We start from the raw sequence: 23,623 nt of genomic DNA on the forward strand, positions 1-23,623 counted from the left end.
ACTGCATTAAAAAATTAGATATTAGTCTCTTGTGTAGAATTGACGAGCAGATCGAATTAGGTGGGCAATTTGTCAGGAATAAAGAAAGCTGGCAATGTCATACTAGCATCTCTAATTATTAGAAAGTAATAAGTGTAACTGCAGATTTAACTGTATTCGTTACTAATAAAATGTTATGTAGTTAATACTTTAAGTACCAGGTGTGTGCTATTTTTTTTCAATGACTTTTTGGCAACAAATAGTCTGAACCACTTAATTTCTCGTAAATGGAGATAAAATACAAAAATATCTGCGGTCTCAAGAAACTGTGGGCTTAGGCTAAATTGTCACGTGATGTAAGTGACGGTTGTTGTTTGTTCGAGCGAGTGCACGAAAGTGTTCTTCGAGCCATTTTCCTCCGCAGAAGCCCCCATTCTGGCATCATTAAGCTGGAATGTGGGTAAGGTGAAGCCTCTGAAAGAGTAGCCTCCCACGCAGACGTTCTTAGGGGTTCGTCACGCGTTCCTGCCCCACGAACGTATGCTGAAACGAACAGCCACTTCCGTTCGCCGGCAAATTGCGTTTGTCTAAACAGACCAATCAGCATTGACTCATTATGACAAGTAAAGCCAATCACATACTGCGAAACAACGGAAATCATCACCATCACGGACGTGCATATACGATTGGAATTTTTCCTTCCACAACATCTTGCATTTTCTTCAGTGATTTCACTGAGAGAAGCGGCATGAATTCCAAGATTTGCCAGTTTGTCTACCTGGTCTTTCATAAGATTTACAAGCGGCGAAACCACAACAACAATCAGTGACCAGCAGCTTCAAGAATTGAATTGTAAACAAACGATAGAGCTTGATAAATTAGTGACTTTCCATAACCAGTTGGAACGTTTACGAACACATCAGTTTTCTTCTGCGCAAAATGCACTATGACTTGACTCTTTGATACGCATTCAACTCCTTTATACCAAACGTTTGGCACACACGATCAAAAACCCCGGGCCAAAAACCACATTTAAGTCCGCCATCCTGTCTCGGGTAATATTTTTAATATCAAACACGAGTTTACCCAAAGTTGGGAAACGGTTCCTGATTGGTCCGCAGTCGACGAACAGAAGTGGCTGTTCGTTTCAGCAGACGTTCGTGGGGCAGGAACGCGTGACGAACCCCTAAGAACGTCTGCGTGGGAGGCTACTGAGAGAAGTGAGAGGTGTTTTGATGCTGATTGAGTCGCCAAACATGCTGTGTAGCAGACATGGAGGCCCACGAGTGAAGTTTTCTCTCTGGCCGTTTCGTTGATGGATTCCAGGACCTACCAAGGCAATTGGGGCGAGTTTGGAGAAATTAAATACTCAATGGATTCGAAATTTTGCTGGTAGTACTGGGTGGCTCAACACTTGTAAAAAAACTATGAAATGGAAAGGACAGGGTTCTGCGCTTGCGCTATGGCTGAATTACCCAGAATTATTTTCGGGTCTGAACGAGGCAACGTGAGATACGCAAGGCTGGCTCTTATAAAACGGCTGAAGTATAGCCCTCGGAAAGCGTTGAGAGAAAAACTTTCAGTCAGACACCAAGGTCTGACCTTGAGGTTTGCTGTAAATGTAGACTTTTTATTTTTGAACAAATTATTTGGATTAAAAATTGACGATAAATAAGTGTAATTTTTGGTGTTGTTATTTGGCTGAAAAATTGGTATTTTGGGCTTTGTTGTCAAACGAATGGTGATATGCAGCGAAAATCGTGGTGTAGTCGATTTGCTGGGTGTGATGATGGCAATATACATCACCTGGTGCCATTTACACAGTAGCAATTCATAAAAGCAAGAACGGTGTTTTGTACGCATACATGCGTTTTTTCCTAGCTTAAGTTAAACAAGAAGCAATTCACAGAAGCAAGAACGGTGTTTTCTACGCATATATGCGTTGTTGGTATCTATAGGGTTAACAAATAGATTCCATTTTGCCGTGAGAAGCACAGATGACGTCAAAACGTGGAGACAATAAAGAAGTACGTTACGAGCCACAGGCAAGTAGCGTGACTGATGTTCTCACCACGTTTTGACGTCCTCTGTGCGCTATCAGAGTACAGACCCGCGGCAAAATGGAATCTGCTTGTTTTATACAATAACAAAGACATTTCAACACATTTCGTAAGCGAGCATCGCGTTGCCTGAGCTAAGTTAAAAACTTTCCAGCAACCTCAGGTTTAGACTACTACCCACATGGAATTGCGATCTTCTAAATTAGAGTATAATCCGAAAGAATTTCACTTAGAATATTTTCAAAACTAATCTTTATTCCAAAAGGAAATCCTGACCTCAAATTATTACTGTATGTAAGTCGCTTCACTGCGATTTGTAATCGATTACTCGCCGTTACCAGATTTCTATCAGCGACATATTAACAGAAATATTTGCTTCCTTTTCACGTCACAACAAAGTTCTAGCTTTTTTGTCCACTTTTTATTGGGCAGTTTTCCTTTCTTTCGAAAATTTGCCTGTGTTTGTCCGCTACTCGCAAAATGAGTTTGCAAAACTTTGTTGACCATGCAGTCACTATGGCTGGACTCTAGACTCTTATCACGTTCGCCCGTCACACCACACGAAGACGTCAATCGTACGTCTTACTCTCATCACACACTCCTCTAGACCAATCAAAACGCGAGTTTTACACAGTTCATTGTATAACATTGGATAATGTAATTCCACTGTAAGTTTTTATTGATATCGCGGCCACAGAATATCAGCATTTATTAAAAACTGGATCGTTGTGTCAATTCCAGGGATTTGATTGGCTTATCGGCAATGATATATGAGCCATTATCAGGCCATGCCCGACAAATGCGACCATTAATTTGTTCTCTGGTTGTTCTAGCAAAGCGAAATCAGCAAGGTCTATCAATATTTCTTGATTGCTTTTAATAAAACAATCATGCCACTCGCACTTGTAGGATATGAGATGATTATACCAACTCGGCGCTGCGCGCCTCTTTCGCTATCATCTCATATCCAGCAAAGAAAGTCCTGTTTCTAGAGGTTAGATATATTAACTGCAAATTTTAATTTTGAAACCACAAGAAAGACTTGTTTTCGCTGGCTCACGTTTCAAATTTCTCTAGACGATGTTCAAAGGTAGCTTAACTGAGCTGTAAACGGAATTTAAGACCACTTTAAAGAACAGGTTGTACTCGATTTCTATGATAACGAACAACGACCACGGATAAAGGGCAACGAGGAAAGCAGCAGCAACAATATTTAAACTGAACAGTTTTACCGAAATTTAGGGCTTAGAAAGGCATATACGGAGGGATTTAAGCACGAGCTTGATGCCTGCGCTATGAGACACGGCATTTGTAACATAACATTGTTTGCATGGACGCCGTAGACTCGGAGCAATTCCATGACAAAATTCAATCCCCAGCACCCGGCAAAGTCAAGAAACGCCATGACAATCAAAAGAATTGTTCTTACTTTACATTTAGCAACAGTGCCGTGAATTTCTCCAGTCTTGCTTCTTTCCATAAACTAACTGCACTCTTTGTGTAAGTTACCAACATGTACGTAAAAGGAATAAGAAAAGCCGTGATGAAAAATAACGTTTTTTACAGCTGTGTTTTCCAGGACGGAGTTCAGATACAGGAGGTGTATTTACACTTTTCGGTTGCTGCGTTGTTCTCTTTCCAGCATATTTCTTGAGAATTTGATTCAACGCTGAAAATAAACGGCATAGCGGTCACGAAGTGGTACAACCAAACACTCGTAATGAAAAGAGGGTAGGTTTTCAAATACTGAGGCGCAAGACTCTTACAGGGTTGTGAAATGTTTCTGTGTCGATCCCAAGCAATGGCGGTCAACTTGACTGCTGAAAATTGAAGCGGCACATGAAAGTTCTACAAACACGAAGGCTTTGGATGATAACAGTGGAGAATCCTCTAATCTACTTATTCTCAACAATAGTACTGCCACATGATAAGTAACATGAGTCAGCGATAAATGAAAGATCAGAAAACGTAAAATACTCGTCCGTATCTTTCGGCTTCGTAACATAACGTAGTTTTGACGAGAAGATTGAGAAGGACTCCGCAGCCAATCAGAACATAGTTAGTCCAGCTCCTGAGACGAAGTCTTCGTGGCACTATCGTTTCTCCAATTTCTTAATATTTCGCTCATTTTGACGCACACAACGCTTCTGCGGTCACCTTCTCTGCATGAGAGTACTAAGCAGGCTGACTAAGTTGACTTTGAGCTGTTTTCACGCTAACCAAGCAATTAAGGACCCTTGAGCCAAGTGCTGTACTGATGTGACTCTACCATTGAGTCTGTCAGTCAAATCCTCAAGAGTCCCGTTCAACTAAAAGCTATATTCTGCAGTCCTTTCCTGTGGTGCCGTTTATTACACTGTACAAGGTGTTGGAACTTTTTAGCCAGTGAGTGAGCACAAACTTTATGCCCTGTTGTTTGCCTCGCAATACCCTGCTAAATTTTAGACTTTGGAGTTGAACGAATCCAAATACCGAGCCGTTTTGGTCTCGTAAAATTAAATTTAATTCGCGGAGCCGTAAAGCAAGAGTTTTATGTAAATTGAGAAGTAATTAAGTTCTAGCATCCCAAAGCATTGACAAAACAGCTAAGTAAAAAGAGACAACTTCAAACAATGAAAGGCAGGAACCAAAGTGGATGGTTTAGCTGAAACACAAGGACAAGCGTTTTATGTAGCAGAAGGAAAAGTTAATTTAAATGTCGCGGCGGCTTTTTTGTGACCTACAGCAAAAGAAAAACAAACAGATCTGATAAAAGTTGTGTGAATAAGTCAACCGCTGATAAGTTGTCATTATTTTTGTGCTAAAAACAGAGTTTAAAGTTAATTTATAAAACAAGGCCAGCTTTTATTATTGGGTAATTCCACAGTATTTGTGATACGTTCAAAATACTAAAATTGGCTAAAAAGACAATGTAGTGGTATTTATAGACTTGTTTTAAGGCAAATGTGTATGAAATTTTACTTTTCCGATGCCAGTGGAATGATTTCAAGGCATAAATGATCATAAATATAACATCACACCATATTTTTTTGTCACGGAGGGGACATTTACAAATAGCTGTACTACATCTAACATAAACTCTCAGGACATTCAGTTATTTACATAGCCTGTATCAATTCATTATTTTCCCCTGGTTCTCTTTGAAGGAAGGGATTTATTGCTTCATCGATCCAACATTGAATTGTCCCCTCTGTGACAGAAATAGGCATAAAAATTAATAAACTTTCAAAATTAATGGTGATAATTGTATGAAATTCTGTTAACTATTGAAGTACGGGGTGACAAACGCAGAAGTGGTAAAGGAGTTCTTCAATTTTTTTTTTTTTTTTTGGTAGAATTGCTGTAAAAAGATAAAATGTTGCGGAGGGGACATTATTGTCACAGAGGGGACTTTTCTGTCACGGAGGGGACAGTTATTGTCTTAGATGGACCATTTTTGTTTTGTAGGAGAAATTGCTGTAACTGTAGAAAAATTGTTTAAAAGTCAAAACGTGCAGTTTATTTGTGTAAAACTTGGACCTAAATAGAATATTTTACCATTAAAGAGTAGGATGCACATTCTCATGAATTATTCATTTTGAAAAACTAAAGGATTATGGGGATTGTAGATAGTGAGCATGCTCCACAAAGCATGTGCACACATGTTCCAGTTGGCTAATGAGTTCTACAGTTAGAATGAGTTCAAGCAAAAAAGGACAAAGAAGTACAGAGAAAGACTAAAAGAAAATGAAGAAAAGTAAGAAGTGGTTAAAAAGAAAGACAGAGAAAGAAAGAAAAAGGATTATTTGAAGAAGAAAGCAACTCAGCCTGAAATACCGAGCCGTTTTGGCCTCGTAAATTTTCATTTAATTCGCAGAGCCGAAGAGCAAGGGTTTTTATGTAAATTGAGAAGTAATTAATTTGTAGTATCCCAATGGATTGGCAAAACAGCTAAGTACACAGAGACAACTTCAAACAATGAAAGACAGGAACCAAAGTGGAAAGTTTGGCTGAAACACAAGGACTAGCGTTTTATGTAGCAGAAGGAAAAGTTATTTTAAATGTCGCGGAGGCTTTTTCTTGATTTACAGCAAAAGAAAAACGAACAGATCTGATAAAAGTTATGTAAATAAGTCAACCGCGGATAAGCTGTCATTATTTTTGTGCTAAAAACATACATTAAAGTTAATGTATAAAACAAGAACAGCCTCAAATATTGAGAAAAAAAAAGTTCCAAACGTTCAACGTTGGTGCGAACAGAACCCACTTCCCCTCGCTCTTTATGAGGTTAAATTACTTTCTACATCCTTACTTGTAGCTATAGATAGCCCGAAATATAGGGAAAATAATTAATAATTTTCGAAAGTTTGATACCATTGTCTTATGGTATTTTATTTTTGTTTTTCAACCCAGGCTCAGTGTAGATGGCCTGAGGTGTTCCGGTCTAAAAATTGTCAAGCGAACGAAAAAAAAAACCCTGGTTATAAAAATAGCATATCAAGGAGACAGCGAAAAATTTAGAGTATGTAAGTAACATAGTAGATGGCTTTTCCGCTCAAAGATACGTGAAGTGGAACCCCGATATAACGAAGTATTAAGGGGCTGGGGAAAATATGTTCGTGATAATTGGTTTCAAATCCCGTTATTACAGACTTGTGGCGAGACGCCCAAAATCGTCATTATATCTGGTTCTGCCTAAAAAATGCGTATCGTGTCGACTAAGAAGGAAAGCGAAAACGATAGGTCTGAATAACAAGCTACGTCACCTTTCATCTCTGGAATTGGCAGCAGCACATATGTCATTTCCACGTCCTTTTGCAGCATATCCCAGAGAATGAACTGGATTTCAATCTCTGTTGATTTGTTTCCCGTTGAAGTACATCAGTCATTAATGAAATTTATTCGTTATAGCGGGATAAATTTTGAGTAGTACTAGTAAGTGGTTCTGGATCGTGTTCGTTATGACGGGGATTTCTTCCTATCGAATTTCCTAAAGGTCATTCCCCTAAGATAGAACCTACACTCAGATTTTTTCCAAACTTTGCCCATGTGTGGTTCACTATATGTAAACTGCAAAAATGAAATAAAAAGAGGGGGTCACAATGTTTGTTCTTCAGCAACGAAGCATTGAAATATGGTAATTTCTGCCTCTTTGGACAAAAAGGACTATAATAGAGAATTTGCCAAAAACAGGAATTATTTTCTGAAGAGAACAGTTAACGGCTCATTTCATAGAATTTTTTCCCTGTTCATTAATCGTTTTCAATGTGAAATCTGTCTGAAGACTTTTCCTAACCAGTACTATTGAGATATTTAACAAAATAATCTAATTCGTTACCTCTGAAGTTGGCAAACGATATTGTGGTTAGAAATCTGAAAAAGGAAAATAGGTTCACCGGGTTGGTTTTGCAGATATTTTACAAAGCAGTGGTAAATCGAGCTTCAAAACTAGTTTTCTCCGCGAAGGGACTGGGTCGAGTCTTATGAAAACACCTTAATTTCCGCGCAAAATGCAAATTAAGAATTTTCTTGTTAGATGCAAGTCAGATTGAGTGATACTCAGTAGTTAACTAGAAATGAGCGTAATTTTTTTTTATTTTCCCTTTGTGCGCAGTAGAGTTGCGCACTGCAAAACAGGGGAATGACCTTAAATGCAGGCATTTTACAGTCCATTGTAAACCTGTGTCATTGCGAAGATCGTACCACCAAGGGAAGGGCACCAAACCTATCGAGGGGTCCGGAGTGAGGAGAGTAAAGCTTAGGTTACTAGTTCCACGTCCCACACCCTACACCCTATACAACCCGACGAGGGGCCCCCTCAGTAGGTAATTGGCGGTCTATCCAAGCCGCGTTCGCTATTAAAAACCAAGATGGTTGACGTTCGCCATCCACCTACTAAGGAATTCATTTCATAGAGTTCGACTTCAGGAGAGGGGGAAGAACAGACGATGTCGCATTCCACGCGCAGACCGACTTTTATGCAAGCTTGCGTGTTCCTTTTACGAATAGCCCTAAGCCAAGAAAGGGTCTCAGTGCTGCAGATTGTTGAGAAAGACATCCACAGGGAGGGACGGGTGACTCAGATGTAATAATCTTCTTCTTGGGTCCTTTCCATAGACGTTTGTTCATACGTAATGCTATAAATCACATCAAAATGTTGTTTTGGTTCTTAGCTCTCTTGTTTTGGTTCTTGATATTACAACATTGCAGGCTTCTCCACTTTCCCTGGCACATGCAAAGAGCCCTGAGGGCCAGTTGTGCGCTGATACGAGGCATGTGCGTCAATGGATGGTAAATCAATATTTTGTCTGGCACCGGTTAACTAAAAACACGTCAACAAAATACTTACTCTTAAAAAGGTGAGAACACACCCAACTTCGTTCATATCATCACAGCAGAGGTAAACGTTCTTGTGTTTATCAAACCATGGCAAGGTGCTCCGTAGCTTTGTTGGTTCTCTGTTTATTAGTGGGCACACAGGCCACCACTACGAAACCTCAACAACAGGAAACCGCCGCTTCGAAAGACTTGTGTGAGGTGAGTGCACGGGTATTACAGTTTTCTTATTTGATTGCAACGGGGCGGTCGACCCGCTCTAAGACTTTTGGGATATGAAGATGTAATAAAAATCAGGGCGCTCAGTAAATCGGAAACAACAAGGCTAGTTTGCAGTACATCTTAGGCCGTCAAGCATGGGAATTTGTTTTCTTAGATAAGTATTATGTCCTCATAAATATTACCTTTCCAGTAGCTAATCTTAAATATCGGTATGTCCTCATTTCTACGAGGTAAATCTTAACTAGTGTTAGGCTGCTAGGATTGCCTCAGTGTTCGAACGTTAAACTGCGATCGCGGAGTATTGACTTAAAATGTTAGGTTTGCTGAGGGGTTTACTAATAATTGCGCGCCATGCAAGACTATACTTCTTTTGCCACCGGAAGCTCAAAAGGAAGACGCCTAGACGCGCCCATTTTAATGACGCCGAGTCGGAATATGTACGGTCAACAGTGCTTCAGAAGCGTAATGACCTTTTTTTCGAAGAGTGGCAAATTTTGAGATTCAGAAAGTAAATGCTGAAGAAATTAAAACTCGTTTTACAGTAGAAAAGAAACATCTATGTTGTCTGCAGCCGGTATCGAGAAGATGCTACAATGCTAGATTTGCGCAATACTTAAGGATGCTTTCTTAAGACTCTGCTTTTAAGACACCTGACAAAAAATGTAATGTATCTTCAAGCTACTCAAACTCAAATGTGACAACACAAAATCATCCTCGTTTATTGTTTTCGTTGTGTGACCAATTTTCTGAATGCTAGGTAGGCGTCGCGAAATGCTTAAATTTTAGCTGCTTCTCAAACTTCATTGCAATTTGGTAGGCTGAGCAGACCTTCCCTTTGAAACTTATATCACATATTTTACATTTTTAAGTCAGGCAGTTTCCTGAGATAAAGCTTGGTTCAAAAGGTTATCTTCGCTGAAGGAGCCATCTTTCAGAAGACCAAGACATAATTAGAACCTCACTTTGATTACTTAGACACTAAATTGCTTGTTTAATTTTCCTTTATAAGTTGTTCAGTTTACCGCGACAAAGCCAGGTTCATAAGGTTATCTCCGTGAGCAGAGCCACCTCAATCACACTGACCATTGATTTAAATTAACACATAATTGAAACTAATGGCTTTTACTAAGATTTTCTAACTGAAACTTTACGAGAGCTGCTAGATTGCCCGGTTTTTCTTAAAGGTAATTAAGTAGGCGCCGAGGAGTTCTGAATCTTTGGCTGCTATCTCAAACTATATCACTGTTTGCTGGCTCCCTGGAAGCTTTAACACATATTTTACATTCTTAAGTCATCGTGTTTTCTGAGATTGAGCCAAGCTCATAAGGTTATCTTTGTTCATTAACACATCTCAATTAATTGCGCTGACCCATTGACCAGCTAATATTGATTTATTGAACAGATATTAGAACATAATTGGAAACAGTTTGTGGTTTCTATTAAGGTGTCCAGAAACGATTAATCTTTGGCTGATTCTCAAAATCTATTATAATGCTTGGTATTAGTTGCACAGAATAAAATAAGAAAAATTAACAGCCTCCCAAAAATGAATTCGCCCACAAAGCAAAACGCGCCATTTTTTCATCATTGAAATGGGAGGAGTGGTGCAGGTCTCAATTATACAATTCAATTTTACAAGATTGTAGATGCAAGCCTTAAGACATATTTTACATCTGTTTCCTGCAATTGAGCCTCGTTCATAAGGTTACCTTCATTGACAGAGCCATCTTAATCGCACTGACCATTGATTATAATTAACACATAATTAAAAACTAATGGATTTTACTAAGATTATCTAACTAAAACTTTACGAAAGCTGCTAGATTGCCCGATTTTCTTAAAGATAATTCATCAGTAGGTGTCGAGGAATACTAAATCTTTGGCTGCTATATCAAACTATATTGCTGTTTGCTGGCTCCCTGGAAGCTTTAACACATATTTTACATTCTTAAGTCATCGTGTTTCCTGGGATTAATCCAAGCTTATAAGGTTATCTTTATTTATTAAGCCATCTCAATTAATCGCGCTGGCCCATTGACCGGCTAAAATTAATGAATTTATTGAAGAGATAACTACATAAAAGAAAACAGCTTGTAATTTCCTATTAAGGTGTCCCGAAATGATTAATCTTTGGTTGGTTCTCAAAATCTATTACAATGCTTGGTATTAGTCGCACATAATAAAATAAGAAAAATAAATGAGTTCGCCGGAATTTGCCCGGAAAGCAAAACGCGCCATTTTTCCATCATTGAAATGGGAGGAGTGGTGCAGGTCGTGGTGCAGGAGGGGTGCAGGTCTCTATTTCTGAATCAAGAGAACTTTGACAAAACAATCCAGTTTACGAATTAATAAACATTTCTATATTTTTCTAATAAACAACTCGCAAGCTACACTGTTGCGTGACAACCATGAACTGGAAGTGTCACCATTAAGATTTGTATGTTTCAATGTCTTCTTCTGCCATGATGATTTGAAATTGGGGATAAAGACGATTTTAAGCGACTAGTTTTCGTAACTAATGTCCGTTTGCTTCTATACTTTCGCACGCAAAATAAATACTCAGAAACGAGAACATTATATTCGAAGTCCAACAAAGCATTTTAAATGCCGTCAAATTTGGTCGGTATGTTAATTGTCCCCCTTAACTCATCCACACCTGATAAAGAGGAAACGACTTCTTTCTGGAGAGAAACGAAAAATAACTAGAACAGAACATTGTGTCAATGTCACAAAGAAGCAATAAGGACATGCTACGGCTCCTATACATTTGGTATTTCTGGGCGTTTTCCATTTACCAAGATACTCCGGAAATTCCGGTTGGGTTGTAAATGGAACACGCTTTTTTTGGTTCGTTCCACTGAAAAATTTCCGGAAAGAATGGAACTTGTGAAAGGTAGTCCTTTTCCCGTTGGAAACTTTTCCGATGGAACTGCGTGTTCCATTTATAAGTTTCACCAGGTTTGACCAGTTCCAGGCTGTTCACGACCATATCTTCGGTATTTCAATTTTCGAAGATTGTAGCTGCGCATCTGGAAGCTTCATACATATTTTACATCTTTTTCCTGCAATATACCCTGGTTTATAAGGTTATCTTCATTGACAGAGCCATCGTAATCGCACTGATCCTTGATTAATTAAAATTAGCTTCTTAAAAGAGATTACCGTATAATTAGAATTTTTGTATTTACTAAGAGCAAGCAAGGGAGGAACTGCATCTAGCAATTAGAAATATGGTGTAGAAAATTAGCTTGCAGAAAAATACTCCACATCTCCACCTTAGAGAATTAGACGATGCGCGATCACATCAAGACGGTATATTTATCTTATGGTTCGTCGAATTTAGGGCCATCTAACGCGCAAATTAGATTGGCGGGAAAACGAAAACCTTTAGAAAGTTCCTTTTCCTGTTTCTGTTCGTTTCTGACTGTCGATGTATAGCCAGGTTCTTGGAAAGATCAGAGGATTTTTCGTTTCCAATTGACAGTGTGTTTCTACAGACGGCAAGTTTCTAGTCAGAAGGACTTCATTACTAAACGAAAATAGACAGGGGATAAAAATTTCCCTTTACTGTACTGTTAAAAGATTGCCGCTTTCAAACCCAGGAATTCGATTAAAGCTACCGTCACTTGACCTAATTAATTTCAACACCTCTACATTAGGCTCCTCGTATTTTCATGTCATTAACTGTATCTATTAGTCCAGTCATCTAATGAAATTTTTATGGTCGAAGTCAAACTAATTGCATCAGAATTTCTGTCACTGCCAGATGATAGATAGTGGTCAACTTACCAACATACTAAAAGTTCACCAAAATTTGTGTGGTGGAACAAGCTTAGATTAAGCATTATTAATATTTCGAGCATGTACCACAGGGTCGCGGAAAGTAATAATTAATCGAAACACACAAAATAAAGTTGTTTTGAGTGGTTCTAAACCATCTTCAACTACAATAAGTGTTTATAATGAACAAAAATGTTACTAACAGATCAAAATAAAATAATAAGATTGAAACATACGATTCGAGTGGTCCCAGACTCCAACGGTATAACATGGACGCTTGGCAGTATTCAGTTCGTTTCGCTGCATTGTCTGAAAGTTCTGTACTCGTGGACTTTTATTTTTATTACTGGACTTTTATGGTTTCTCTGTCTGATTTATGTTGTACATTGTATTTTTTTTATCATGCGAATTTAGGTTAATTTGTTTAGTAATCGCATATGGTCGAGTAAAATCTATAAGGATTAATATCACGCGTAAAAGTTTAAAGCATTTTTTCACTCAAAGGCACCCGATTCGGCGATGTAAGAAGACTTGCTCGACAAACTGAAGAGAGATTAAAGCTATTCAACATGGCGTTGTTCAAAAATAATTTTATTGTCGAAGAAAGAACTACAAATAGTCGTTCTTAAGTGCTTTAATAAAGTCTTCTTAATGGATACTCAAGGACTGCGACAAATAAATTAAAGCGAAGAACATTTTATTGTGGACGTTTCACCTATTTCAGCATGTTCAAAACAACAAACAACAAGGCACTTCGATTTCTTTCACTGCTTTCAGCCTTTTTCTTCAAATCGTACTGCAGGTAAATACACTAACGCTTAATAATTCACAAACAGAATTAGTTATTGAAATGTTAATATGATTTCTTCCGAAGAAATTTGTTCTAAGAAGACGTACGCAACCACAATGCATCATGGATTGCTGCTTTTGCAGCTAGTCCGTAGACAATGGAGATCTTACGGTCACTTTGACGGAAAAGGGTTGCAGAAACATTAATAGCATAAGCCAGACACCCGACCAGAGCACAATCCACGTGAAAACTGGCCAATGCGTACATAAGAAAAGCCGTCTTGATTTCATCAGGTTCAAAAAAAAAAAAAAAACAGGAAACCGTAATATTGACCAGAACGAAAGAATTTATAACTATCGCTCGCCGGTCCACCACATCTAAGTTTGTTTTTAAGGAACAATGTATTTTCTGTGGCCCACCCGCGAAGTACGAGGGCCGAAGGAGGCTACGAGGTTATCCCGGTGCGTACAAAAGACTTCTTCCAGAATAAAATACAAGAGACCTGCAAAGTCAGGAATGATGAATGGGCGGAAACGGCTAATATAAAAGGACAAAATATATAATTGAGAGAAGGGAATGACGAGGAACAAATCACAATACTTGATCTCGTTGGCAAGATTCAAGAATAACTCGAGGGAACTGGGGAACCACCCTTCAATACTGTGTACATGAAAGAAAAGTTACAGGAACACTTTGACGAGAAAATAGTGATCATAGCTGTGAATAATCAAAACGTCGTTACCTTCCATAAAACAGCTGCATCAATAATCAGCGAGTTCAATACTGAACAGCCAGAGGTAGACGACTATGAGATAGAGAAAGCCAGGATAGTGTAAAGAGCCGTCAAACTTATCACGAGTAACATAAAGAACTTAGATGCTTCAAACACGACTTACCCGTTTAGTGGAGAAATGTCCTCTGTTTATCAGGCTTTAGAATTCATCCCTAACTTACTTCAGGTATTCCTGAAGAATAGCTTCAAAACACTCACCCAAACATTTACAAGAACTTTCAGAATGGACTTCATTGCGCACGGGGAAACGATCGCTTTTGGGCGGAGCTTTCCACCGATTTGATGATTAAACAAGTTCTAATGCACAGCGTCAGTTAAGACGAGCGGTGGTTCAGTTAACTCGAGGTAAAGGATTGTCAGAGACGCAGAAGCTTGTTTGGTTAACGTCAATGCCTGCTTGTACAGAAGTCAACGACGCCATGCAGACCCTTACTGGTGTCAGGTATTCACCTTGTTTATAGTATCTATTTTTATTTATGTTACCACAATCAGTACAAATCAGACTGATATTCTCACTTTTCTAATTACAGGTACCAAACTAGTGAACAGCATAGGGACGCCACAGAAGCAAGAAAGCTGCGCGATTATAATGACACCCTTGGTCTAGTTGATTACCTTTCCCAGGATCGTGCGCTGCGCTGCATTGCGACAAGTGTCCTTGCTGATGAAGTCAATGTCAATAAGTGCAAGGAGGTGGGAGACAAGGTGTTAAGTTTTATGGTTGACAAAAATGCGCATGACTACTCATTTCGTAAGAAAGACCAAGTAGTTACCCTTGCGTGCAATACGGCTGTGAGGTTAATAAAGGCAACATCCAGGTGGATCCACAGTTGCTGTTTCAGATATTGAGTTTTGTAGCAACTGGAGGACAGCATGGCAATCCCCAATCGTTCTTCAAGTTTGAAATGTGCAGTTATCCTCCAGCTTCATTTGATTCCTCGCGCCTTACACGTAAGGCTAATACGCCCGTCCTGGCTGACGCTATCTGGATTCGAACGAAGAATGAGCAAACAACCAAGCCTACAGGAAAGGTTCACTATGTTCTTGATGGCGGTGCTCTCCTCCATCGAATTGACTGGCCACGGGGGCCTTACCTACGCGGAAATTCTCTCGCTCTATGTACAACGTGTGACCCAAAGGTACAACCAGGCAACGGTATAGCATTGGATGGATATGAAGAGGGGCATCCCACAAAAAGGACTGCGCGCATTAAAGAAGATCCGGTGTCTCTGGTCCATCAGTGAGCTTTGATAGCGACATGGTTTTGAAGCTGAAGAAGGATCTGTTTCTAAGTAATACCGCAAACAAGCAACTGCTCATAAAACTACTTGGGGAGAAATTGCAACTTTCAGGATGTAATATTATCCACGCCCCAGGAGACGCAGACCTGATGATAGTCCAAATGGCCATTCAGTCCTCCAAGTCAATCATAACAGTCCTTGTAGGAGATGACGCAGACCTTCTAGTTTTGCTCTGTGATTCATTCCTCAGCCAAAGCAAAGGTCAACGACGCGGAAGATTTGGGACATCAAGAAAACCAAGGCTGCACTGGGACCAGAAACCTGCAAATATTCTTTTTGTTCACGTAGTTCTAAGATGTAATACAACGTCAGAAACACATCGGATTGGCAAAGGGTTTGCTCTTAAGAAAATAATGAAGGATGCAGAATTTCAGGAGCAAGCTGATAATAATGAAGATAACACAATCAGTGATATTATTGCAGCTGGAGAGAAAGTCCTTGTTTGTTTATACAACGGCCGGTCTGACGAAAGTCTGGATTCGTTGCGATATTGGAAATTCTACCAGAAGATCACAACAGGGACTTCGTTTGTACAGCCCGAATGTCTCCCGCCGACCTCTGCAGCCGTGGTGTGGAGAGGTGTTGCGCTCCGGCCACAAGACTGGGGTTGGAAATCAGTAGATGGAAGTCTCCTACCCATAAGAACTGACCTACGAGCAGCTCACGCGTCTTTGTTAGTGATTATTAGTTGCAACTGTAAATCTGACTGTGGCTCCAAGAGATGTTCATGTAGAAAAACATGGACTGAATTGTTCGGCTGCATGTGGTAGTTGTAGAGAACAGAGTTGCACGGATTCTGCCTCACCAGACCTCAGCAAAAACGATGAATGAAAATCACATCAATACCCTCCTGAATTTGCGACAAACGGCGATCAGTTTAACCAGATAATTATGTAAATGCTACCAGATAAGCCAATAAAATGATATATATTATGGGACTGTTTTTTTTTACCTGTTGAATTATGGACCAAACCTTGTGCCTGTCATGCCAAACATCACTAGATGCTTGAAATGGTGCACAGTCTTTATCAAATTCACCGAACGTGTTATGCAAGTAATAGAGAAAACACATTTGTGTTAGCTAGTAACAATATTTTAGCCTTTCGTGTACTCAAAGTTAAATTATTGATAAAAATATCTTTACGCGACGTGGGTACCCTGTGGTACATGCTCGAAATGTTATAAAGCTTAATCTAAGCATGTTCCACCACACGAATTTTGGGGAACTTTTAGTATGTTAGTAAGTTGATCACTATCTATCATTTGGCAATGACAGAAATTCTGTTGCAATTACTTTGACTTCAAACCACAAAATGACTGGACTATATACCGAATTTATTGTCTGTCTAGGAGGAAATTGACCACCATACATAACTCTAAGAATAATAAAGCTATAGCTATGACGCTGACACTAAGAAGAGAAATAGTTTGTCCAAAAAGGTTTCCTTTGAAGTAATGATTTGCTCATATTGGACTATTCAGGAATGATCCAATTCTGAATTTTGAAACGTGTCTGTCATAATTTGGCTGCCATGTCAACGTTCAATGTACACTTACCCACCACACCAGATTTTGTACAGAGATTTTTCCGAAAAAGTCACAAAGTTAAGCGGCATTTGCTCAAATATTAAGATAGTCATAACTGTGGAAAGCCCGCACTGGCCGAGTTCGCCCACGCATAGATTGGTCGTAATAGACCACGCATAGACTGATCGTAATAGAAGAACTTAAGTAGCACTTAAGATTCTTTATTTTTGGCCTTACTATCTTGTTGTCTGTGTTGCTATCTTATGAACGCTATACTAGAAAGCCATGATCGGCCATGGTTTCCCAGGCATACCAGGATCTAATGGCATGCCGGGAATGCCAGGTGTCCCAGGGTCGCAAGGGTCACAGGGAAGAGAAGGAGCTAAAGGACAAATTGGTAGCAAGGGTGCTCAAGGGATGATGGGTCCAAAAGGAGACAGAGGTATCGAAGGGCCTCGTGGAAAGAGTGGGCTACCAGGAATGACGGGAATGAAAGGAGAGCGGGGAGATATAGGGACTCAAGGAAGAAAAGGAGACAAAGGAGACAAAGGAAAAAGTGTGAAAGGAAGTCCAGCAAGTGGAGTGCCACAAACAAACTGGAAACAGTGCGTGTGGAAAAACGGCAACAGCAAAGATACCGGGAAGATTAAGGTAACTAAAAACACGCTGAAGTAGAGAGTGGAATAATATGACATGTTCACATTATTATATCACATAAATGTAATTGAACTTATTATTGACGAGCACTTTCGCGCTGATTTACGTAGATTTATTGTAAGTTGTGTGTAAACTTTATGTACCCTTTTCGTAGGAAATAATTGCTTTGTTTTTGATATGGTTGTTCAACAGGGTTATTTTTTATTTATTAAATGTCAGATTGTTATTAACGTATTTTAGGGCTAGTGCTTTGCAGCATTTATGGAACCATTCTTGTTTAAGATCATTTTTCATTTTTGTTTTTCTGACTCTGTTTATTTTCGATTGCGAACTAGTTCCCGCTTCAGTTTACTTCTAGCGGTAACATTTGTATTTGTTTTGTTTTGTTGGTTCGCTTGTTTTTGTTTGTGTCCACATCCGATATACGAGGGTAATGCGTAACTTAGTTTCAACACGCGGGTAATAATTGCGTTCGACGTTGGGAGAACGCATACTATTCCTGTCGCTTCTCTCTGGATGCTATCGATTTCAGAGTTTAGGCGCCATCTTGGACTGGCTGAGCACTCGCCTCGATTTCATGCGAGAGCTTTGAATCCCGCTGGCTAAGTGAAGTCCCGCGGGCTGACTCATATCGCGATCGGTCTCGGATGCAAAAGGGATTTTCAATAAAAATTATTACTTCACTAGAGATCGAACGCACTTTACTAATCCATGATTATACTAGTTAATGACTTGTGGGTCGATGACCTTTGAGTGCAAGCGGCATTGGGCTACAGGTGGCCGTTGGAAATTGAAAAAACTTATCAATAAGACGTTGTATGGGGAATAAAATATTGTCGATTCCGAACTTTAAATAATGCCAACTTTTAACTTTCACTCAATAAAATGAATAAAATTGACTTTCCTACGTTCCTCCGGTGAATTCTCATGCGTTTGTGAGTTATTTTACCGTTTTAAGCATTCTTTAAAATCACTGTTATTCCCTTCATAAGAGAGAGTCAAGGCTGCACACTTAGATTTCGACCGTAATCCGGTAAGAGGCGGTTTCCCCCTCGAAAATCCATGCGAGAGGTGATTTTTTCATGCACAGTTAAAGCCCCATGATTTGTGAACCTCGGTGAATGCTTCGTCGTCAAAAATTCACACTCACTTGGCTGGAAATGAGGAGTTTTTGCTTCCCGGGTTCCAAGATCGCTTCTTTCTGCGAGTGCTGGGGATTTTGAAACTGGACACGGATCTTGGGTCCGAGGTTAAATTAGCTCTCTACTCGAGGTGATACAGGCATTTCGTGTACATCACTTACCCCATCCCCCATAGTGGCATTTCGGCCAATCTCGTACCCAGAGTCCTCAGGCTCTTTGGCCAGCGGTTTGTCGCCAGGAGAGACTCTGGAGAATTCGAAAAAAATTCAAATTATTTGATTGGCTGCCTTTTGGCTGCCCCGTAACACTTTCCATTAATTTACCGCAGAAATCCTGCGGTAATAAAATTACAGTATCCCAGAGTCTCTCCTGGCGCTCACCCGCTAACCAAAAAGCCTGAGGACTCTGAGCACGAGATTGCATTTATAATTTTGGCCAGCTCCATTGTCCCGTCAGTCGCGTGCGACCAACGGCATTAGAGACCTTAAGCACCAGGATGGGAGAGGAGGACGGCGACGTCTGTCGGACAAAAAGGACAAAAACTCACTAAGTATGGGGTGTCAGTAAGACGCGGGGTCGGGTTCGGGGCCGGGGTCGGGGTCGGGGTCGGGGTCGGGGTCGGGGTCGGGGTCGGGGTCGGGGTCGGGGTCGGGGTCGGGGTCGGGGTCGGGGTCGGGGTCGGGGTCGGGGTCGGGGTCGGGGTCGGGGTCGGGGTCGGGGTCGGGGTCGGGGTCGGGGTCGGGGTCGGGGTCGGGGTTGGGGTCGAAGTCGGGGTCGGGGTCGGGGTCATTTTTTTTCTTTTTCTTTTTTTTTTTCTTATTTTTTTTCTTTCTTTCTTTTTTTTTCTTTTTTTTTTTTCAACATCACAGGTCATTTGTGGGTCAAATAAGGATTAAAGCCAATATAAAAAAGTTAAGTCTCTAAAGCTTACTAGCTTAGGATAGGTCATCGGTGACAACACTCGATGCAGTTTCGTATTCTGGCGGACATTGGTTCCGTGAATTGACTACCTTTTATTCTTCTAAGAAACGAAATGAGGCAAAAAATAGAAGGTAGGAGACAATATATTTCCTTTAACTAACAAATTCTTGAACTAGAATGTGCATAAACTTTATACTATGAACATCCCCGCCGCCTTCCATGATCGTGCTCGTTTGTTACGGTCAATCCATGTCACGCGTGACTATTATTTCCGAGAATGAAATAAACATGCGCTCGAATTCCTTTGTAAAGCTCGGCATTTGAATGGAATGTAAAACATTTCTCTGGAAATCTTTCCGAAAAAGACGCATTAACTGACAAAAAAAAAGATTCAAAATACTTGAGAGACAATTGTTATTCTTGAAATACTTGTGCTTTAATGTAAAGAAAAATTCATAGTTTTATACCGTCAATAAACTAGGGAAATTTCTACGAGAACTCTAAAATCTCATTGCAGACATCAAAAATGAGATGTAAATAGGCCTTATCACGTTTTTCGACGCCATTTTGACGAGTAGGCAAACAGGCTTAAGGTGGGGTTTACCTGAAAGCCGTTTTCACGCCGCTCAAAATCGGTCAAATGGAAATATCTTGTTTGCATTTCAAGCAATACAAAAACCCTCCATTGATAACACAAATCAATGATTTGGGGTGTTTTATGAATTTTTGGGTGATTTTTAGATATATTTGGAAGGAAATAGTTTTTCTTGAAGGTTTGGTAAAATTAAAAGACGTAAGAAATGTTGGAGATTTAGTAAAGTTTTAAAATTAGAATTTGTAGTTAATAATTAATAGACGGATACCAAGTTAGTCCACTAGCAACCTGGGGTGCTCTTGTGTGGTTATCGACTGTCTGTTAGTGTTCCAAAAATCATTTTCTTTTTTCTATCCATTCTTAAAACCTCTTCAAATTTCACTCAAATTTAGGTAGAGCCCCACCTTTAAATAACAGTGTTTGTATGGGAATCCGATGTCAAATAATTTTCATAAAACATTCCTGCTGAAAATTTCATGAATTGGAAACTTTTGGCATTAGGAAAACGATTTTAAGAAAAAAATTGGAGGGATTTAACTGTGCCAGAAAGTGACCAGTCGCGTTTTGAACTTTCCATGCATTTTCCTATATTTTTTTCCCGCGAACTATTTTTAGTAGCAGTTCACGGCTGGTTCGCTTTACAGACAAATGTATGGAGCACGATCATGAAAGGCGGCGGGGGTGTTCATAGTAAGTTCATGCATGTAGTGTATTGATTACTATAGTAACAAGGACATGTGTTACTGTTACCTTATGTGAAACTACTACATGCTACAGCATGATGTGAAAGTACTGTTACTGAGTTGAAGTAGAATAATGATTGTACTCCAATATAGATAATTGCTTAGTGAATAAAGAGGATTACATAGAAAGCAATGGAAGAGTGTGTGTCTCTTCACTTAAGTAGTAAATGACTACACAACATATTGGCGACGAGGATGGGATGATACGGGACCAAATTGTGGAGAAATGTTCCTCTCGTACCTTGAAGCAGAAACTTCTCCAGCAGGACGACCTGGACCTCGCAAAGACCATCAAAATTGCGCGAAGTGCAGAGACGGCGGTACAAGAAACACTATTGCTGTCACAAGGAACCAAGGAAAACCCAATCCAGATTGACCACGTGCACGCCTCTCGCAGATTTCCAGCGAAGCAATTCAGCTGTTACAGATGTGGTGGAACGGACGGACACAGTACTGATGAATGCGGCGCCATCAAAGCCACGTGCAACTCCTGTAAAAAAGTTGGACACTTGCAAAAGGTCTGTCGCTCGAAACCTAAAGCTACGCATCCAACAAACCGGCACAAGCAGAGGTCAGCAAAAAAAGAAAAGAAAGCTCCAGCCATGAAGGTCCGCAGCTTGAGATCCAAATCTACTAACTGGCTTGAAGACAGCTCGAGTGACGAGAGCGAACCTGTACTCTCTATGAACAATATTGACAGTTCCATTACAGTACAAATTAATGGACAAAGGACCAAAATGATCGTCGACACCGGTTGTAAGTACAACATAATATCTTCACAATTGTATAAATCACAACTTAAGAACTATGAACTGAGTCGAACTCAAAAACGCTTTACTGCGTATGGACAGAAAGAACCGCTTAAATGTAATGGTTATTTTAACGCTACCATTAGGACAGGCGACAAAACTATTAGTACAAAGGTTTATGTAATAGAGGGTAACGCTGAAGCATTACTAGGACGAGACTCTAGTTTCAAGTTAGAAATACTTACCCAAGTAAATTCAATTGATCAAACCAGTGCTCAAGGCGAGCTAGATGCTCTACTCAAGGAGTACGATGATATTTTTCAAGGTTTAGGAAAGGTTACTGATTTTGAACATAAAATCACTATTGACCCAGAGGTCAAACCTGTCAGTCAACACCTAAGGCGAATACCCGTCAGTCAAATTGAACCAGTGAATAATGAACTTGACAGGATGTTAGAACAGGATATTATCGAAGAAGTCACTGAAGCAAGTCCCTGGGTTTCAAATTTAGTAATTGTTCCCAAGAAATCAGGCGATCTTAGGGTATGTTGTGACCTTAGAGAGGTAAATAAGGCTGTTATAAGAGAGCGTTACGTTTTACCTAAGGTTGAGGATACCTTGCATGCGATGCATGGCTCTAAGTACTTTGCAAAGATCGATGCTAAGAGCGGATTCTTTCAGCTTACGCTAGCTGAAGAGTCGCGGCACGTTACCACGTTCATTACGCCACGTGGTTGTTATCGGTTTAAGCGAACTCCCTTCGGTCTCAGTGATGCAAGCGAAGCCTTTCAAAAAATGATGGAAAAGATCTTGTTTGGCATCGAAGGTGTCCGCATTTCGGTCGATGACGTTATTATTTACGCCGAAACTATGGCTGAACTTGTCAAGCTAGCGCGTCCGCAACGTTTTCAACCGATGTCGTGAGTACAACCTTAAGCTCAATCGCAGCAAATGTGAATTTGGAGTTAAACAAATTTCAATTCTAGGCCATGTCGTATCTGAAAAAGGCATCGAGCCCGATCCAGCGAAAACGGAAGCCATTAGAGCAACGCCTCCGCCGGACAACGTGTCCGATCTTCGATCTTTTCTCGGAACGTGTGGCTATGTTGCTAAATTCATTCCAAATTATGCGAACATTGCCGAACCGCTACGAAAGCTCACTCGGAAAGAGCAGAAATGGTCATGGGGACCAGAACAAGCGAAGGCATTCAAAGCCTTAAAAGAAGCGCTGTCAGGCGCACCGGTCTTGGCTTGTTTTCGTGTAGAAGCTCCAACCTATGTGGTTACTGACGCCAGTCCAGTAGGTCTAGGCGCCATTTTATTGCAAGATCAAGGCACCGGTGAGCGCAAACCGATTGCGTACATCAGCCGATCACTTACTTCAACGGAACGGAGGTATTCACAAATTGAGCGCGAAGCGCTAGGTTGTGTTTGGGCAGTCGAACGCTTACACAATTATCTATTTGGTATAAAGTTTACTTTATTGACCGACAACAAGCCTCTTTCTAGTATGTTTGAGCCACATTCAAGCAAAGTTTTACCTCCGCGTATTCAGCGTTTAGCTTGGAGATTGCATCAATACAATTTCTGTATCCAGCATATTGCAGGGAACGCCAATACAGCAGATTCGCTGTCGCGCTTGCCATCCATGCAAGATGATCTTTCGGACACTGGTTTCGTTTGCGAAAATTATGTGCAGTTTGTTTACGCATCAAACATGTTAGACCTTCAAGCTGTCACTTTTTCTGACATAAGATCCGAGACCAGCAAAGATGTCACGCTGTCCAAATTACTTATGCAAATTCAAAGCGGAAAATGGTCGCATGACCTCAAGCCATACAATAGGGTCAAGGAAGAGTGATCTATTTTTGAAGGAGTCATTCTTAGAGGGAACCGAATTGTTGTTCCACAGTCGTTGCAAAAGCAAATTCTGAAATTAGCGCATGAAACTCATCAAGGAATTGTTAAGACAAAACAATTTCTCAGAACGCGTTTTTTCTGGCCCGGCATGGACGAAGCAGCAGAGTCAATGATCAAAAATTGTCAAGC

At 40.2% G+C, this 23,623-nt stretch overlaps 4 protein-coding genes across 5 annotated transcripts in view; all 4 read left to right on the top strand.

The window, feature by feature from the left end:
• Nucleotides 1–53, top strand: part of LOC146471040 (uncharacterized) — a 14,454-nt gene extending 14,401 nt beyond the window's left edge. The window contains exon 3 of the mRNA XM_085121323.1: nucleotides 1–53. This exon is cut by the window's left edge and continues 436 nt beyond it. The gene's annotated coding sequence lies outside the window, so the exon portion shown is untranslated.
• LOC146471038 (uncharacterized) overlaps nucleotides 1–23,623 on the top strand; it is a 73,444-nt gene that overhangs the window by 35,875 nt on the left and 13,946 nt on the right. The window contains exon 4 of one of the 2 annotated variants that reach the window (XR_014866896.1): nucleotides 61–193. The exons of the other annotated variant lie outside the window; for it this stretch is intronic. The gene's annotated coding sequence lies outside the window, so the exon portion shown is untranslated. Of the gene's footprint in view, nucleotides 1–60; nucleotides 194–23,623 lie in introns of those variants that run through there. 2 annotated transcript variants of the gene reach the window in all.
• The window catches only part of LOC146471041 (uncharacterized), a 56,492-nt gene continuing 41,259 nt past the window's right edge, over nucleotides 8,391–23,623 (top strand). Inside the window, exon 1 of the mRNA XM_085121353.1 lies at nucleotides 8,391–8,418. The gene's annotated coding sequence lies outside the window, so the exon portion shown is untranslated. The remainder of the gene's footprint in view (nucleotides 8,419–23,623) is intronic.
• LOC146471042 (uncharacterized) overlaps nucleotides 8,428–23,623 on the top strand; it is a 28,894-nt gene continuing 13,698 nt past the window's right edge. Inside the window, exons 1-2 of the mRNA XM_085121325.1 lie at nucleotides 8,428–8,555; nucleotides 17,047–17,418. Of these exons, the coding sequence (XP_084977451.1) occupies nucleotides 8,445–8,555; nucleotides 17,047–17,418 (483 nt within the window). The 5' untranslated portion in view covers nucleotides 8,428–8,444. The remainder of the gene's footprint in view (nucleotides 8,556–17,046; nucleotides 17,419–23,623) is intronic.

This window comes from Pavona decussata, unplaced genomic scaffold, assembly GCF_977016875.1.
Source record: "Pavona decussata unplaced genomic scaffold, jaPavDecu1.1 SCAFFOLD_107, whole genome shotgun sequence".
In the NCBI taxonomy this organism is placed as follows: domain Eukaryota; kingdom Metazoa; phylum Cnidaria; class Anthozoa; order Scleractinia; family Agariciidae; genus Pavona; species Pavona decussata.